The sequence below is a fragment of the Loxodonta africana genome, chromosome 9 (genome assembly GCF_030014295.1).
Source record: "Loxodonta africana isolate mLoxAfr1 chromosome 9, mLoxAfr1.hap2, whole genome shotgun sequence".
Lineage (NCBI taxonomy): Eukaryota > Metazoa > Chordata > Mammalia > Proboscidea > Elephantidae > Loxodonta > Loxodonta africana.
Window position 1 is genome coordinate 81554132 of NC_087350.1, and position 19803 is coordinate 81573934.

A 19803-nucleotide genomic window follows, 5' to 3' on the forward strand; every position below is an offset into this window, starting at 1 on the left:
TTACCATTTTTTATCCTCTGGTCCACCTGCCACTTGGTTCCAGGCACCAGCACAGCTGTGAAGGTCCATAGCAGGGTGGGTTTAATAAAGCACTAGCTTTCTGACCAGGGAGCCAGAAAGGGGAGCCCCAGGAAACTGAACAGTACAAGGGAGGTCACAGAGAGGGGGAGGCTTGGGAAAGTGACCACTCAAAATTGTTTGTAAACTCCCAGACTCAGCCCTGATCTGTGCATAGGTTGTTCAGATTTTAATCAGCGTGTAAGATTTTGATAGCTGAATTTACTATCATCCAGGTCCCAGATGGCCACTAGGTGGCACCCACATGAGACAGTTCAGAATACCACTGTGCTGTCTTGGAAAACTGAAATGAATTTGTAACCACAGCCCAGAAAAGGTAGATTGAAACTTATGGCCTGAATCTAATTAGGTCAATTGCATACTAAAACAAAAACACCAACAGTCTTCATAGGATTTAAACAAGGGTTAGAGTTTCATAATATTCAAAATGTTTAAATAGAATCCAGAATTACAGGTATATGAAGAACCAGGAAAAATTCAAACTCTATATGTCATGCCAAAATGGGGTTTATCTTGGGATGCAAGGCTGGTTCAGTATTTGAAAAATCAATTGGTATAATCCATTACATTAACAGTTTAAAGAAAGAAAAAAAATATGATTATATAAATTGATGCAGAAAGTATTTGACAAAATTTAGTAAAAGCTCTCAACAAACTGGGAATAGAATGGAACTTTTTCAATCTGATAAAGGGCATCTATGAAGAAACCTAATGTCATATTTAGTGGTGAAATATTACATACTTTCCCCCATCAGGAACAAGTCAAAGATATCGCCTCACACAACATTGTACTAGAAGGGCTAGCTAGTACAACAAGACAAGAAAAAGAAAGACACACGGAATTGAATAAATAAACTTGTCCCTGTTTGCAAATGACATGGTTATCTACATACAAAATTTCAAAGATTTTACTTAAGAAAATAAAACAAAAACAAACATCCTCCAAGAACTAATAACTGACTTAAGCAAGGTCGGAAACCCTGGTGGCATAATGGTTAAGAGCTACAACGGCTAATCAAAAGGTTGGCAGTTCGAATGCACCAAGCGGTCCTTGGAAACCACATGGGGCAGTTCTGCTCTGTCCTATAGGGCCGCTATAAGTCAGAATCAACGTAACGGTAACAGGCTTGGTTTGGTTTTTGGTTTAGCAAGGTATCAAGATACAAGGTCAGCGCACAAAAATCATTCGTATTTCTGTATACTAGCAATGTATAATTGGAAACTAAAATTAAAAATACCATTTACGATAGCTCTAAAAGAAATACTCAGGAAACTCTACAAAAACATGGCCAGGAGTTCTATGCTGAGAACCATAAAATGCTGATTAAAAAAAAAATCAAAGTCCTAAATAAATGGAGAGACATATTGCGTTCTTGGATTGGAAGACTTACCAGAGTTTAAGTGTCATTTCCTCAAATTGATCTATAGATTTAACATAATCCAAAATTCCATGGCTTTTTTAATAGATACAGATAAGCTGATTCTAAGATTTATATGGAATGACAAAAGAAGTAGAATAGCTAACCGATTTTGAGAAAGAATAATAAAGCTGGAGGGATCACACTACCCAATTTAGAACTTACTAAAAAGATATTTTTAAAAAGATACCATAATCAAGACGTTGTGATATTGTCAAAGGGATAGACACATACATCCATGCAACAGAGTAGATAGTCCAGGAATACACCCACCCATATATGGCCTTTTGATTTTTTGCAAGGGCTATTCAATGGAGGAAAAAACAGCCTTTTCAACAAACATTGGAATATCAGATGTTCGTATGCAAAAAAACACCAAACCTTCACCTAAACCTCACATCTTAGAAAAGTTAATTCAAAATGGATTGTAGGTCTAAATGTAAAAACATGAAACTATAAAGTTTTAGCAGAAAACTTTGAAACCTGAGATTAGGTAAATTGTTTTTAAGATACCAAAAGCATGATCCATCAAAAAATTTTTTTGATGAATTGAACTTTACCAAAATTAAACTTTTGCCAGTCTCAAAATTTAACAGAAAACCCTATTAAAAATTGGGCAAAGAGGGGGCAGGGCCAAGAGGCGGAGTAGTCAGATGCTTCCCGTGAACGCTTTTATAACAAACACGCCAAAAAAAAAAAAAAAGTGAAATGATTATATTTATGACAAGCCCGGAGCCCGAAACATCACAGACAAAGTTAGAAAACGGACTGAGCGGCAGGGGGAGAGAGAGAGACGGTTCAGAAACAAATTACCAGACCCGAATCACCAGGAACCCTCAGGTACCATTCCCGGGAACAACTGCAGTGGGCTGGTGGTAGCATTCGGCTGCAGTTGTCTCAGGGAGAAACAGCCACCCGCACAGCCTACTCACACCTCCAGAACCAGAGAAGAATGGAGCTTTTGGCAAAAGCTAAATACTTGCATATATTTTACCATGCCCCCAGCCCCCAATTCAGCTTTAGTGGCTGTCGACTTCTCTGGGCCTGAGATAGGTCCTTCTGTGCACCATGAGCCATTCTCTCGGCCTTGGAGATGGAATATGTTCACAGTTGGGGAAAAGATAGTCTGCCAGCTCCATTAACCTGGGGAGCTCAGGACAGGAGTGGCTCCTGTCCAGGCATAAACATCTGTGGACTTTGAATACATTTCCACCCTCCATGGACCTGTGTGGGCCTATTTCAGGAGAATAGGCCCTTGCTGGCAGACTCCCGACTGTTTCAGCTGTGTGGTTGAGAGGTGGCTTTTTGATGTCTGACACCACTTTGCCTGTTAAACAGGGTCCTCACCTACCCACATCAGCGGCCTAAGGACTGGTGGCTCCACTCTGGTCACCCAGCCACCCCGTGACAGGGGTCCAAGGATAACTGGTACTACCCAGTCCTTACAACCAAAAGCATTCAGTGCCCATGGTCCGTCTGCAGAACGCATCCACCTATGCACTCCAGGGAACAGTGACACACTTCCCTAACAGACACTCGGGGGACAGCTGTCAGCCCCCTGCCTTGTTCAGAGCGTGACCCCTGCTGCAACCAGATACCGGTACCTATACCAATCACCCCTGCCCCTCTAAGACTGTAGGACAGAGCCTGTACCACACTTGAAGACCAACTACCTGGACACCTGAGCTGAATCCATACAAGAAAAGCGAATGGACTCCTAGACTGATATACCTGATAACAGCTCTAGTCATCTGGTGACAGGATGTTAGAGCTTCAAAGGCGAATATAATCGAGTTAGCTCACTCAAGCAACCCATTTGGGCATGTCAAAACAAAACAAAGCAAGAAGCTAGGATATAGCAAGCAAACAAGAAATAACCTAATACAATAACTTATAGATGGTTCAGAGACAACAGTAAATAGCAAATCACATAAAGAAGCAGACCATGATTGCTTCAACAAGCTCTCAAAGACTCAAGGGGTCTTCTGGATGAAGGCACATTCCTGGAATTGCCAGATGCAGAATACAAAATATTAATATACAGAACTCTTCAACACATTAGGAAGGAGATTGGGAATATGCAGAAAAAGCCAAGGAACACACAGATAAAGTTAGACAACGCAATAGAAAAGTCAGAAGACCAGAATTGAGCTAGTGGAAGGCAGAATTGGTGAGATTGAAGATAAGGCACTTGGCACCAATATATTTGAAGAAAAATCAGATAAAAGAATTAAAAAAAATGAAGAAACCCTAAGAATCATGTCCGACTCTATCAAGAGAAATAACCTACGAGTGATTGGAGTGCCAGAACAGGGAGGGACAACAGAAAATACAGAGAGAATTGTTGAAGATTTGTTGGCAGAAAACTTCCCTGATACTGTGAAAGATGAGAAGATATGTATCCAAGATGCTCGTCGAACTCCACATAAGGTAGATCTTAAAAGAAAATCCGCAAGACATAATCAAACTTGCCAAAACCAAAGATAAACAGAAAATTTTAAGAGTGGCTAGGGATAAACCAAAAGTCACCTACAAAGGAGAGTCAATAAGAATAAGCTCGGTGGGAGTATGTAATAAGGTGTATGTAAGTATATATGTGAGAGACTGACTTGATTTGTAAACTTTCACTTAAAGCACAATAAAAATTATTTTTAAAAAATTCAGGTAAGACAATATCTTGCCAGCACAGCTTCTTCTCACCCATTCTAATTTGAGAAAGAGCTTGTTCTTCAGTTCTGGGATCCTCTGCAAGCCCAGCACTGCATGGTCTTAGCTTCAGCATTCAACTCACAAGACTGTCATAGGCCATACTTGGCACCATTCTACTCAGAAGGATATAGGACAGGAAATGCACATGCCAGCAGAGCAGTGTCAGGTACTGCTATCCTGTGGGAGTACTTGCAGCATAATTCAGATGCAAGAAGACAAAACCCACCTTGGATAGGTGTCGAACCTCCGTGGCTTAGAAACCGCGTACCCCATCGGAGCCTATATCTCTCATAAGACAATTCTCTAGGCATAGCTCCCAGAAGGAACAAGCCTAACAAGTGACAAGGTTCACTCAAGGAAGCCTAAAGAATGACTTGTCAGCAGCCACGTAAGTTACATCTATTGGTCCCATCACATTGAGAACAAAGGGGAATGAAGAAAACCAAAGATACAAGGAAAATACCAGTCCAAAGACTAATGGACCATGTGAACCACACCCTCCAGCAGCCTGAGCCCAAAACAACTAGATGGTGCCCAGCTACCACCAACAACCACTCTGATAGAGATCACAGTAGCAGGTCCTGGACAGAGCGGGAGAAAAATGTAAGATAAAATTCCGATTCACAAAAAAAGACCAAACTTACTGGTCTGACAGAGACTGGAGGAACCCCTGAGACTATGTCCCCAGACACCCAACTAACTCCGAACTGAAGCCACCCCCAAAGTCCACCTTTCAGCCAAAGATTAGTCAGGCCTGTAATACAAACAATAACACACGTGAGGAACATGCTTTTTAGTTCAATCAAGGATACAGGCTAGATGGGCAACACCTGCCCAAAAGCAAAAATGAGAAGGCAGGAAGGGACAGGAAAACTAGATGAATAAATACTGAGAACCCAGGGTGGACAGGGAAATGGGGACAATGCTGACACATTGTGGGGATTGCAACCAGTGTCACAAAAAAAATTGGGGTATAAGTTTTTGAATGAAAATCTTAAAAAAAAAGTCTGGTTAAAAGGACCCAAGAGGTCATGGTCCCCAGACCTTCTGTTAGCCCAAGACAGGAACCATTCCCAAAGCCAACTCTTCAGACAGGAATTGGACTGGACTGTGGAGCAGAAAATGATACTGGTGAAGAGTGAGCTTCTTGGATCAAGTAGACACATGAGACTATGTGGCAGCTCCTGTCTGGAGGGGAGATGAGAGGGCAGAGGGGGTCAGAAGCTGGCCAAATGGACATGACAAGAGAGAGTGGAGGGAAGGAGTATGCTGTCTTAGTAGGGGGAGAACAACTAGGAGTATGTAGCAAGATGTACATAAATTTTTATACGAGAGACTGACTTGATTTGTAAACTTTCACTTAAAGCACAATAAAAAAATAAAATAAAATAAGCTCGGACTACTCAGCAGAAACCACACAGGCAAGAAGGCAATGGGATGACTTATACAAAGCACTGAAGGAAAAAATTGCCAGCCAAGAATCATATATCCAGCAAAACTGTCTCTCAAATATGAAGGCAAAAATAGGACATTTACAGATAAACAGAAGCTTAGAGAATTTGTGAAAACCAAACCAAAACTACAAGAAATACTAAAGGGAGTTCTCTGGTTAGAAAATCAATAATATCAGATCTCAACCCAATACTAGAATATTGGACAGTGCAATCAGATGTCAACCCAGATAGGGAAGTCACAAAAATAAATCAAGATTAAAAAATGCTCAAAACAGGGAAACAGCGATGTCACTATGTAAAAGAAGACAAGATTAAAACAATAAAGAGGGCATAAGAAATGTCATAGATTTTTCATAAAGATGAAAAAACGTAGTTCGTCTATATGCTGCCTACAAGAGACACACCTTGGACTTAGAGACACAAACAAACTAAAACTCAAAGGATGGAAAAAATATATCAAGCAAACAACAATCAAAAAAGAGCAGGAGTGGCAATATTAATTTCTGACAAAATAGACTTTAAATCCACCACAAAGGATAAGGAAGGACACTATATAATGATTAAAGGGACTATATACCAGGAGGATATAACCGTACTAAATATTTATACACTCAATGACAGGGCTGCAAGATACGTAAACTCTAACAGCATTGAAAAGTGAGATAGACAACTCCACAATTATAGTGGGAGACTTCAACACACCACTTTACATGAAGGACAGGACATCAGAAAGAAACTCAATAAAGATGCGGGAGATCTAAATACCACAATCAACCAACGTGACCTTATAAACATATACAGAATACTCCACCCAACAGTAATCAAGTATACTTTCTTTTCTAGTGCACGTGGAACATTCTCTAGAATAGACCACATAGTAGGTCATAAAGCAAGCCTTAGCAGAATCCAAAACATTGAAATATTACAAAGCATCTTCTGTGACTATAAGGCCATAAAATTTGAAATCAATACCATAAAAAGCAGGGAAAAGAAATCAAACACTTGGAAACTGAACAATACCCTGCTCAAAAAAGACTGGATTATAGAAGACATTGAGGATGGAATAAAGAAATCCATAGAATCCAATGAGAATGAAAACACTTCCTATCACAGTCTTTGGAACACAGCGAAGCAATGCTCAGAGGTCAATTTGTATCAATAAATACACACATCCAAAAAGAAGAAAGGGCCAAAATCAAAGAATTATCCCTACAACTTGAACAAATAGAGGAAAAAAAAGAAACCCTCAGGCACCAGAAGAAGGCAAATAATAAAAATTGGGGCAGAATTAAATGAAAAAAAAAAAAAAAATGAAAGAGAGAACAGAAAAAGCAATTGAAAGAGTTAACAAGACCAAAAGCTGGTTCTTTGAAAAAATTAACAAAATTGATAAACCGTTGGCCAAACTGACAAAAGAAAAACAGGAGAGGAAGCTCATAACCCGAATAAGAAATGAGATGGGCAATATCACAACAGACCTAACTGAAATTAGAACAGTCAGATTACTATGAAAAATTGTACTCTAACAAATTTGAAAACCTAGAATTCCTAGAAACACACTACCTACCTAAACTAACACAAACAGAGGTAGAACAACTAAATAGACCCATAACAAAAGAAGAGATTGAAAAGGTAATCAAAAAACTCCCAAGGAAAAAAAGGCCCTAGCCCAGACAGCTTCACTGCAGAGTTCTACCAAACCTTCAGAAAAGAGTTAACACCACTACTACTAAAGGTATTTCAGAGCATAGAAATGGAATACTCCCAAACTCATTCTATGAAGCCACCATATCCCTGATACCAAAACCAGGTAAAGACACCACAAAAAAAGAAAATTACAGACCGATATCCCTCATGAACATAGATGCAAAAATCCTCAACAAAATTCCAGCCAATAGAATTCAACAACATATCAAAAAAATAATTCACCATGACCAAGTGGGATTCATACCAGGTACACAGGGATGGTTCAACATTAGAAAAACACTTGTTATCCATCATATAAATAAAAGATAAGAACCAGACCAGACTTAATGGTCTGACTAAGACTAGAAGAATCCCAGCAGTCATGGCCCCAAAACCTTCTGTTGGCCCAGGACGGGAACCATTCCCGAAGCCAACTCATCAGACATGGTTTGGACTGGACAATGAGTTGGAGAGAGATCCTGATGAGAAGTGAGCTACTTGCATCAGGTGGACACTGAGACTATGTTGGCATCCCCTGTCTGGAGGGGAGATGGGAGGGTAGAGGGGGTTAGAAACTGGCAAAACGGTCATGAAAGGAGAGACTGGAAGGAGGGAGCGGGCTGACTCATTAGGGGGAGAGTAAGTGGGAGTATATAGTAAGGTGTATATAAGTTTATATGTGAGAGACTGACTTGATTTGTAAACTTTGACTTAAAGCACACTAAAAATTATTTTAAAAAAAGACAAGAACCACATGATCTTATCAATTGATGCAGAAAAGGCACTTGACAAAGTTCAACACCCATTCATGATAAAAAACTGTCAGCAAAATAGGAACAGAAGGAAAATTCCTCAGCATAATTAAGGGCATTTATACAAAGCCAACAGCCAACATCATCCTAAATGGAGAGAGTCTGAAAGCATTCCCCTTGAGATTGGGATCCAGACAAGGGTGCCCTTTACCACCACTCTTACTCAACATTGTGCTGTAGGTCCTAGCCAGTGCAATTAGGCTAGATAAAGAAATAAAGGGCATCCAGATTGGTAAGGAAGAAATAAAGGTATCTCTGTTTGCAGATGATGTGATCTTATACACAGAAAACCCTAAGGAATCCTCAAGAAAACTACTGAAACTAATAGAAGAGTTCAGCAGAGTATCAGGATACAAGATAAACATACAAAAATCAATTGGATTCCTCTACACCAACAAAGAGAACATCGAAGAGGAAATCACCAAATCAATACCATTTACAGTAATCCCCAAGAAGATAAAATACTTAGGAATAAATCTTACCAGAGACGTAAAAGACCTATACAAAGAAAACTACAAGATACTACTGCAAGAACCAAAAGAGAGCTACATAAGTGGAAAAACATACCTTGCTCATGGATAGGAAGACTTAACATTCTAAAAATGTCTATTCTACCAAAAGCCATCTATAGATACAATGCAATTCCGATCCAAATTCCAACAACATTTTTTAATGAGACAGAGAAGGAAATCACCAACTTCATATGGAAGGGAAAGAGGCCCCAGATACGTAAAGCATTACTGAAAATGAACAAAGTGAGAGGCCTCACTCTACCTGATTTTAGAACATATTATATCAGCACGGTACTCAAAACAGCCTGGTACTGGCATGACAACAGTTACATAGACCAATGGAACAGAATTGAGAAGCCAGATATAAATCCATCCACTGTGAGCTGCTGGTATTTGTCAAAGGCCCAAAGTCAGCTAAATGTGGAAAAGACAGCCTAACAAATGGTGTTGGAATATCTGGATATCCATCTGCAAAAAAATGAAACAAGACCCATACCTCACACCATGCACAGAAACAAACTCAAAATGGATCAAAGACCTAAATATAAAATCTAAAACGATAAAGATCGTGGAAGGAAAAATAGGGACAATGTTAGGAGCCCTAATATATGGCGTAAACAGTATACAGAACATTATTAGGAATGCACAAACACCAGAAGAGAAACTAGGTAATTGGGAGCTCCTAAAAGTCAAACACCTATGCTCATCCAAAGACTTCACCAAAAGAGTAAAAAGATTACCTACAGACTGGGAAAAAGTTTTTAGCTCTGACATTTCCCATCAGCGCCTGATCTCTAAAATCTACATGATACTGCAAAAACTCAACTACAAAAAGACAAATAACCCAATTAAATAACGGGCAAAGGATATGAACAGACACTTCACTAAAGAAGACATTCAGGGAGCTAACAGATACATGAGGAAATGCTCATGATCATTTGCATTAGAGAATTGCAAATCAGAACTGCAATGAGATTCCATCTCCAACAAGGCTAGCATTAATCCAAAAAACACAAAATAATAAATGTTGGAGAGGTTGTGGAGAGACTGGAACAGTTAAACACAGCTGGTGGGAATGTCAAATGGTACAAGCACTTTGGAAATCGATTTGGCGCTTCCTTGAAAAACTAGAAATAGAACTACCAAAGGATCCAGCAATCCCCCTCCTTGGAATATATCCTAGAGAAATAAGAGCCTTTACATGAACAGATATGTGCACACCCATGTTCATTGCAGCACTGTTTACAATAGCAAAAAGATGAAAGCAACCAAGGTGCCCATCAACGGATGAATGGATAAATAAATTATGGTATGTTCACACAATGGAATACTGCACATTGATAAAGAACAATGATGAATGATGAACATGGAGGAACCTGGAAGGCATTATGCTGAGTGAAATTAGTCACAAAAGGACAAATATTGTATTAGACCACTATTATAAGAACTTGAGAAATACACAGAGAAGAAAATATTCTTTGATTGTTACGAGAGTGGGGAGAGAGGGAGGGGGGTTTTCACTAATTAGTAGATAAGAACTATTTTAGGTGAAGAGAAAGACAACACACAATACAGGAGAGGTCAGCACAACTTGACTAAACTAAAATCAAAGAAGTTTCCTGAATAAACTGAACACTTCGAAGGCCAGCGTAGCAGGGGAGGGGGTTTGGGGACCGTGGTTTCAGTGGACATCAAAGTCAGTTGGGATAATAAAATGTATTAAGAAAACATTCTGCATCCCACTTTGAAGAGTGGCATCTGGTGTCTTAAAAGCTAGCAAGCGGCCATCTAAGATGCATCAATTGGTCTCAACCCACCTGGACCAAAGGAGAATGAAGAACACCAAGGACACAAGGTAATTATCAGCCCAAGAGACAGAAAGGGCCACATAAACCAGAGACTACATCAGCCTGAGACCAGAAGAACTAGATGGTGCCTAGCTACAATCAATGACTGCCCTTCTAGGGAACACAACAGAGAACCCCTGAGGGAGCAGGAGAGCAGTGGGATGCAGACCTCAAATTCTTATAAAAAGACCAGACTTAATGGTCTGACTGAGACTAGAAGGACCCCAGAGTCATGGTCCCCAGACCTTCTGTTACCCCAAGACAGGAACCATTCCCAAAGCCAATTCTTCAGACAGGGATTGGATGGGACTATGGGACAGAAAATGATACTGGTGAGGAATGAGCTTCTTGGATCAAGTAGACCCATGAGACTATGTGGGCAGCTCCTGTCTGGAGAGGAGGTGAGAGGGCAGAGGGGGTCAGAAGGTGGCTGAATGGACACGAAAATAGAGAGTGGAGGGAAGGAATGTGCTGTCTTATTAGAGGGAGAGCAACTAGAAGTATACAGCAAGGTGTATATAAATTTTTATATAAGAGACTGACTTGTAAACTTTCACTTAAAGCACAATAAAAAATTTTTAAAAAAATGGGCAAAGACTTGAACAAAAACTTCACTAAAGAGAATATATGGATAGCAAAAAAGGACATGAAGAGATGTTCAGCATTATTAGCCATTAGGAAAATATAAATTAAAGCTACAATGAGATACCTCTACATACCTATGAGAATAGCTGAAATACAGTACACTGACAATACCAAGTGCTGGGAAGGATGCAGAGCAACTAGAGCTCCCATATATTGCTGGTAGAAGTGCAAAATGGTACAGCTGCTCTGAAAAATAGTCTGGCAGTTGCTTATAAAGCTAAGCATACACTTAGCAGAAAATGCATTCCTGGGTATTTAGAGAAATGAAAATTTAAGTTCACACAAAACCTGTGTGTTTATGACACCCCCTTTTTTTTTTTTGGTCACTGTAACCAGTTCATTTTATTGATAAGTAGCCCTGCTAGACAGGGCTGGTCCTGTTGCCAGTATTATACATAAACACAGATTTGGAGCCTAGAACTTCCAACAGCAACAAGTCATGGAGTTTGAGGGAATAGAACAGCATTCCTTAGTAAGAAACCTCTGGTCCAGATGCCACATAGTCCATTCCTTGGTCCCTCTGTATAACAACTCTATTCTTAAGTGCCTCAAACTGGTAACAACGCAGGTATCCTTCAACAGGTGAATGAATAAATTGTGGTATATCTATACAATGGAATCCTCAGCATCTTTTGTTCAAAGATACAACACTGATGTTTTGGAAATAAATGGGAGATTTTCTACATCACTCTTTAAATGGTGCAAAATTTGCAACTGAGATGCAGACTTTAGGCACAGGATAACGGGAGCTCTTTTTCATTACTGAGAATGGGAAAAATGCAGAAAGGACATGCTTGGTAGCAAATATTTTCCAGCATATTTGTAACAAATCTTGAGTATTCTTAATTCCTAGATAAATTAGATAAACAGAGAAATAAATCATGGAGACTTGCCATGATTCCGTGGCCTGAATGACATAACGCATTATGGCCGTCAGTGTTTTTGAGCCATGCTATCTCTGTCTTCCGGGAACTCTTCCTCTTCCTTCCAGGGTAATGCTTTCTCTGGTAACACTTGTGCATGGAAGAGGCAAGGCTAGTAAGCAAAAACTGGTTGCCACTAAGGAAATGCAAATCAAAACCACAATGACAGCCCAGTTCATACCCACTAGGATGACTTTTTAAAAAGACAGATAATAACAAGTATTGGAGAAAAAAAAACAAACCCGTTGCTGTCAAGTCTAATCCGACTCAGAGGATGTGGAGAAATTGGAACCCTCACACATTGCTGGTGGGTTTGTAGAATTAGGCAGCTGCTTTGAAAAGTAGCCTGGCAGATCCTCAAACCGTTAAACTTAGAGTTACCATGTGACCCAGAAATTCCACTCCTAGGTGTATAAAAAAAAAAAAAAAAAAAACTTAAGAAAAATTATGTCCACACAAAATGAGCAGATTGAGCTGGACTGGTGAGAAAGAGAAGGAGATGGAACAGATTTGAACTGTGGGGATGTCTAAGTATGCTGCATGTCCAATACAGTTGCCACTGACCTCACATAGTTATATATATGGGACTAGTTCAAATTGGGCTGTGCTGTAAGGGTAAGATACGTACCAAATTTCTGAAGACAGTATGAAAAAAAAGAATGTTAAATATCTCATTAATAATTTTTATGTTGACTACATGTTGAAATGATATTTTGTGTATATTGGGTTAAATAAAATATATTGTTAAAATTAATTTCACCTGTTTACTTTTTAATGTGGCTACTAGAATAAATTATATATATGACTGGCTATTTCTCTTGGACAGCACTGGTATATACTCCCTTCTGGGATATAGATTGGCACAGAAAGTCCTCAGTGAATGGTGTGTGTGTATGTGTGTGTGGGTGAGAGAGAGAATTAATGAACAAGAAGATGAATAAGTAAATTCATGAATGAATGAGTGAATGGATTGATGAGGATTATATGTGGTTTTCAAGGAGTTGGTCAATTTCTTCTAAGTTGTTGAGAATTACATGTAAATATACAAATGAATGAAAGGGAAACAGAGGTAGTTAGAATTGAAGGAAGCTTTGAGGCAGGGAATCTCAAAAAGCATTTTAAGGGGCCTTACTGTAAATACCCAAGTATTTGTTCTTAGTCCTACCCTGTTTTCCTCTTTTAAAAGTACTTCTGTAGCACTTTAATATATGCCAGGAACTATCCTAGGCATTTTGCATTATTAACTCATTTAAACTTCACAACCACCCCATGAAGTAGGCGCTGTAATTATCCCCTTTTTGCAGATAAAGAAACTAAAGGCACGGAAATGTTGAGTAACTTTCCCAGGATCACCCAATAAGTGACAGAACTAGGATTCAAACCAGGCCGTCTGGCCTCAAAGTCTATGCCCCTAACTATTACACCATTCTGTCTCACTCATCTTTTTGTGCTGCCTCATCCCCAAGCTTCTCTCAAATGGAGATAAGGTTTCTTCCCCACCCCCCATTATTGATCTGTCTTTCATGCCCAATCCCTCAGACTTCATATTCTTAGAGAAAGTTCTCAATGAACCTTGCCTACTGAAAACAATTTTAAGTTTTCTCTGCAAATGAGAAATGTGCATACAATAGATACATGGTCAAATACAACCTCCAAGTAACCCTATCTCCCCTATTTCCTCTGTCCCCATCCCTGAGCCTTGCCCATACCACTTTCTCCCTCCTCAGCCCGTGACCTGGGTCTGCCCTCCCCTGCCTTCCTGGGAAAACTAGAGAGAAGTGAGTGTTGGAGGAGTCTGAGGCTTCACAACTCTAAGCAAATGTTTTGCCTGCCAGCCTAGCAGATGCCTGAGAGGTGATGACAGGGGTACAGAATAGGGGGCTTTCCAGACATCACTTTGGTCAGTGCCCCAGAGATACCTCAATACCACCCACCCAGGACTGCATCCTAGCCTCTTCTTGGGTATTTCTAGTGACTCTAGTAGCCCTGAATTTCCACCCGCTGGGAGCAGCCCTAGCCCAGCATCTTCAACGTGCCCTTCAGGGCCAAACATAGACTGGGACACTAAGAAGAAACCAACAGGCCATCTTCCTCTTTATCTGTCTCGTTAAATTGTGAATAATAATGTATTTACTTATTCTCCCACTTAAAAAGCTGTTTAAATCCTTTGAAGAATCTTGCAAGGTAGCTTGGCTATACAGCAGGCAGGGCAGTCAAGTGCCTCTGGTGGGGGGGCCAGCGTCTTCCACTCGCCTGTCTTTTGGTCCAGCAAGTAGGCGTTGGGGTTGATGGTGTAGTCCTTTGTCTGGACATCACTAGCTGTGGTGACACCTCCACATACAAACACTTTGCTGTCTCCAATGGAGCATATAGCATGGGACACATCCAAGGGACAGTTGTTGGGCAAGAGAGGCACTGTGGTGGTTGTCTTGTTGGCCTTTATCTTCTGCAGGTTGATTTCCACGCTCTGCCGGTGACTGTGCACACAAAGGATGTTGTCCTGATGGAAAGAGAGCAGAGGCCGGTGGTTGAACTCAATGGGGAAGGTGATACACTGAACCACGTCCCCAGTGTTGGTATCAAAGCAGTCCACTACCCCAACCCGTGAGATGTAGCCCTTCACCAAGCACCGCCCAGTGACAATGTACAGGTTCCGGTCGCCCTTGGTGATCACGGCTGTGCCATCCATAGGGATGCTCATCTTCCCTGCCAGGCACCAGGCCTCCTTGCGCTCATCGTAGCGATAGATGTTGGAGACATACCTCCTTGGGGCGATACTCCCACCCACTGAGTACACTGTTCCCCCACAGGTCACCATGGTGTGGAAGACAAGCCCAATGGGCAGGTCAGGCAGCTTGGTCCAGGAGTTGTCATCCATGTCATACCGCCAAGCTGTCTTCAGCCCTGAAATCTGCTCAGTAGTGCCACCAGAGATGTAGATGTAGCGACCAGCAGAGGTGGCACTGAGGGCAGCTGCCCGATAGGGCATGTCTGACAGCTTCAACCATAGGTTCTCCTGGATGATATAGGCAAACACACCATCGTTAAACTTGCCATGGGCCTTTTGGCCACCTAGAATGACCACCGAATCAAGCAGAGCCCCTTTCCGCTGGTAGCTTAGCAGGCTGCACGGCCGCTCCTGCTTACGGTCCATCAGGACACTCTCAATCAGGGTTGCATGGGCTGAGCTGTTCTCCAAGCCCATCAGCTTGTTGCTGGCAAACATCAATGTCTTGTTGGAGACAGCATTGAGATTGATGTAATTGAAGAATTTCTTGAAATACTTCTCCCGCTCATCCTTCCGGAAGTACACCCAATTAATGAGTGAGCTGAGAGCCTGGTCTTCATTAAGCACATGCAGGTTTTCATCACGGAGCAGGCGGCCAAAGATGACAGGTGGGCAACGCATGAAGTGCACGGAGCCCTCAGGACTGGCCCAGTAGTGGAAATTGTCGCGAATGCCAGAGTAGGCCAAGTCTGATACCTCCTTGAGCTCAAACAGCTCGGCCAAGAAGAGGTAGCGCAAGCAGTTCGCACGGCGGATGGACTTAATCAGGAAGTCATTGCAGTGGATGCGAAGGCGTGGTGTGTTGAAATACTGGGCCCCACGAAGCAGCTCCTCCACGTTCTGCTCTGAGATCACTACTTTGCCACTGTAGAAGTAGTCCAGGAGCTGGTCCACTGTGGCTGGGCTCAGGTAGTTGGGGTCAATGGTGATAAACAGCTCATCAGTGGTCTTCATATCGTTACTGGAGATCAGGCTCTTCACCAGTGGAGAGACAGCAGCCAGCACGTTGCGATGTGCAAAGAAGACGTGGTGGTCCACAGTCAGGGCCATGTCCCAGTACTCCTTGCGTTTCCTCTGTTTGTTCAGGTTCTGCAGCACAAAGCTGTTGTAGTTTTTCTCAGTGAATTCTAACTTCATGGTGCTTCTTGCTGGCTGAGGCAGAAGCTCAGCATCAGGTACTGGAGAACAGACTTTCTCAGGCCTTTGGGATTCAGATTGATGGTTATTTGCAGAGCAGTTGACCAGGGAGGAGTGGAGATGAGAAAGAGGATGATGTCATAAAGTAGATGAGGTCATCACAATGCAGGCCCCACTGAGGCCTTTCTCAGAGGCCCAGGGCCTTTCTTCCCTCTGACAAGCCTCAGCTAGATACATACCTGACCAGGACCTAGAGCCCAGGGCCTAGAGCTCGGGGGAAATTCAGGGATGCCTGCAACTCCCACTATGGATTTTCAAAACTGAGTTTAAGGCTTCTGGAATGTCAGAGCCAGTTTGGGTGAAGTGAAGGATAGTGGCGGGGCAGGGGGGGAGTAAAGGATAGGTAGGGCAAGTGAAAAGGTTTTCAGATTATCTAGAAAAAGTCTCCCATTTTACAGGAGGAAAACTGAGGCCCAGAGAAGAGAAGGAACTTGCCCAAGATCACACAGCCAGTTGGAAGTAAAGCAGGGGCTGGAACCCAAGCCTTCTGTAACTTAGTACTCTTCCCACTCTTATAGGAAGCTAACTACTCAACTTTCCGTACTCTAGTCCTGAGACCTGGAAGTACCCTTTTCCATCAAGTGTCCTGAGCATCAGAGAAGAAAAGCTGTGGTCTTTGGCTTCTGACTTTTGTGACCATGGGCATCATATCTCATTCTTTAAAATAAAGGGAGAGGTGACGGCCACTTCCTGGAGCAGGGATGCAGGAGTTAGCTATGTGCTGAGGCTGGGAGGGCCTCTAAAGCTCTGACTGCCAGGTTCATTGGAACCTGGGCCATTTTCTCCACGTTTCCAAGTCTCTAGTTGTAAAATGTTGGGGGCTAGGGTTAGCAAGCTCTTTCCATCAAAAGTGGACGTGGACAAGCTACTCAAACTCTAAGCCTCAGTTTCTCCATCTGTGAGATGGGAATAATAATAGCACCTGCTTCAGGTTCCTCCCCTCCCCCCATCACCTTCTCATCATCTCCTTCCCTCATCCTTTCATTCTTTCCAGACAGTTTTTTTTATTTTTCAAGAGTTTAAATGAGGAAATGGCTACAAAGTGATAAGCACAGCGCTTGGCTCCATTAAACGTTCAGAAAACGTCAGCGGCTGCCATTGTTTTACTAATAATTCGTTTTTCCAGCGCTGGCGTTCTTGGTTGCTCCCTTCATAAATATTTGTCGTCGTCGTTCATGTTTCGTCGTTTGTTGGCGAGTCTGTGAAATCCACTCTGGCGGGCTCCCTGAGCCTTCTCCGGCCGCAGGATGGGGCTGGTGGCTCTGCCCCAGCCTAGGAGGAAGCATAGATGGGCTGGGTGCTCAACGGAAGAAGCGCTCCGTCGCTCCCTCACTCGGCACGGCCCCAGCTCGGCTTCAAGACGAAAAAGTGCAGCGGCGCTTTCTAGCTCCTCACTGTTCCACGGGCTGCAGGCCCACTGAGTAGGGTGGGCGGTGGCGATTCCCATGTCAGGATCAGGGTCTCACGGGCTGGAAAAGGCGGGCTCACTAAGATCCTCATAAGCTCCCTCTCTCCACTTGATGGGTGGGGATACTGAGCCCGGGAGGGCGGTGCGCGCCCGCCAGGGTTCACACTGCGAAAAGGCGATTGAGCTAGGATTTCCTCCTCGCTGTCCAGAGAGGAGCCGTCTCAGACTCGGTCCGTCAGTTCGGGAGGGCCCCGACCCCTCGGGGCTGAGTGGGTGGTGTGTTCGCAGACTCGGCCAGCTCTGATTCACGCAGGCACACCCACCTCCTGGCCTGCTCCGGAGCTCTAGTGGCGCGTCTGTGAAGCTGCTGCTTGTGCCGGGAGAGGGACGGGGACAGCTGGAGCCCCGCATGGAGGGGCAGGGGACTGGGGCTGGCCTCCTGGGAAAGAGCAGAAAGCCCAGAGGACCCACCCGGTGCCAGCCTTAGGGGCTCCCAGAAAGGGTCTCAGGACATTGAGGCCCTTTGGGCACTGGCATTGGCCGGATGGGACAGGGAGGACCTGGGGTCAGGCCACACCCCGGATCTCCACCAATCTGGGCCCCAAGCCCCACTCCAGATCGCCGACCTTAGCGTTCCTCCCAGAAAAGCGCACATTGTCACTGGAGCCTCTCCAGCTCTTTCCCTCCCACCTTAGTCATATTCTTCTTCTCTTAATTTCTCCTTCCCTCATCCGTTCACTCTATCCAGGCATAGCTTTTCCTTTATTTTGGGATTTGGTACTTTGAAAATTATTAATTATTTTCTTACTGAATTGGTTCACCTTGATGCCTGCGTGCCATAGAGAGCCTCAGTCCCTTTTGGTATCTATATCTGCATGAGTCTAAGAACTTGTTCTCTCCGTTGGAAGAAGGCTTAGATTTCAGTAACCCCTCTGTCACTGACTAGCTGTGTGGCTTAGGTAAGTTCCACTCTGTCTGTCATCTCCCTGTGAGAATAGCTGAGCTCTACCAGGGCCCTGGAAACCTTAGTGGCATAGTGGTTAAGGGGTACGGCTGCTACCCAAAGGGTTGGTGGTTCAAATCCAAGAGGTGCTCCTTGGAAACCCTATGGTGCATTTCTACTCTGTTCTGTAGGGTCGCTATGAGTCGGGATTGACTCAGTGGCAGTGCGTTTAGTTTTTTGGTTTACCGGAGCCCTGGTGGCACAGTGGTTAAGAGCTACAGCTGCTAATCAAAAGGTCAGCAGTTCAAAACCACCAGCCGCTCCTTGGAAACCCTATGGGGCAGTTTTACTGTAGGGTCTCTATGAGTTAGAACCAATTCGACAGCAACTGGTTTGGTTTGAAATGCTCCTCCAGCCCTGATCTTGTGGGAAGCAGCAGCAACAGGGGCAAATAGGGCTTCTTGGTACTGATGACAGAGACCCCTTCTCACTCCCATTGGCATCCTTTTAAGAGGGAGACAGCCCTCAGCTCCAGGAGCAGGGGTGGGTGGGTGGGTCAGGCCCTGCTGCTTCTTAACTTTCCTCTGTCCCCACACGCTGAAGGTAGCAGCCATGCTCCTTTATACTTCTACTTCAGGTCCGAGAGCACCCTACCAGCCAGTAAGAAAGTTGGCCCTAGCGGGTGTCATGGAGACGGGAGAGGATCTGATAGATCTAACTCCAGACCTTGCACAGTTGGGCAAATTGAGACCAGAGAGGGAAGGACTTCTGAACTCAGAGGTCACAGAGCTCATGCTTGGACCTGGGGTTCCTGAGTCGCTTCTCTGCCCTCTGGCTACAAGAGAATGGGCAATCTGGTTTTTCCCATTCTTGTTGGACATGTGGGGGTTGCTGTCTTTGGGAAATGCAATAAAGAAGTGAAATTAGTGCCCACCTGCCCAGCCAGCTTCGCCGTCTGGCTCCTCTCCAGCCCTGGAAAGCTCCCCTGGTCCAGGTTTCCCCCTTTTTCAGTCAACTGAGGAAACAGAGTCTGATCTAAAGAGGGTGGCTGCATGTCAGCTTCCTCTACCTGGTAGTGTTTGGTGTGTGTGTTATGCATGTATCTATGGGGGCTGGGGGGAACTGTCTCTAGGAGCCACTAGGAAGCTCATTGATTGGCCATTGAGTTGCTTGTGGCCAATTGACCTGTATGGCTTGAAAAGGACCTCAGGCTGAGGCCCTAAAGCCAGGTCTCTTTGCCCCACCCACCCTCAGCTTCCTGCCCAGCTCAGCATTCCTGAGGCAGAAGAGCTGACTGACCATCCCTAGGGAACTGTGAGTTTGGCCATGAGAGACAACTAGAGAACAATGCTCTGTTCAGGGAGACGCCTTAGGGGAGGGGAC

The 19803-nt window shown here is 43.4% G+C and overlaps 1 protein-coding gene across 1 annotated transcript; it reads right to left on the reverse strand.

The window, feature by feature from the left end:
• Nucleotides 1-12569: 12569 nt before the first annotated feature.
• CCIN (calicin) lies at nt 12570-18818 on the reverse strand. The gene has a single exon (XM_003407866.4). It carries the CDS (start codon nt 16007-16009, stop codon nt 14243-14245), a length of 1767 nt encoding a protein of 588 aa, XP_003407914.1. The 5' UTR covers nt 16010-18818; the 3' UTR covers nt 12570-14242.
• Nucleotides 18819-19803: the final 985 nt, after the last annotated feature.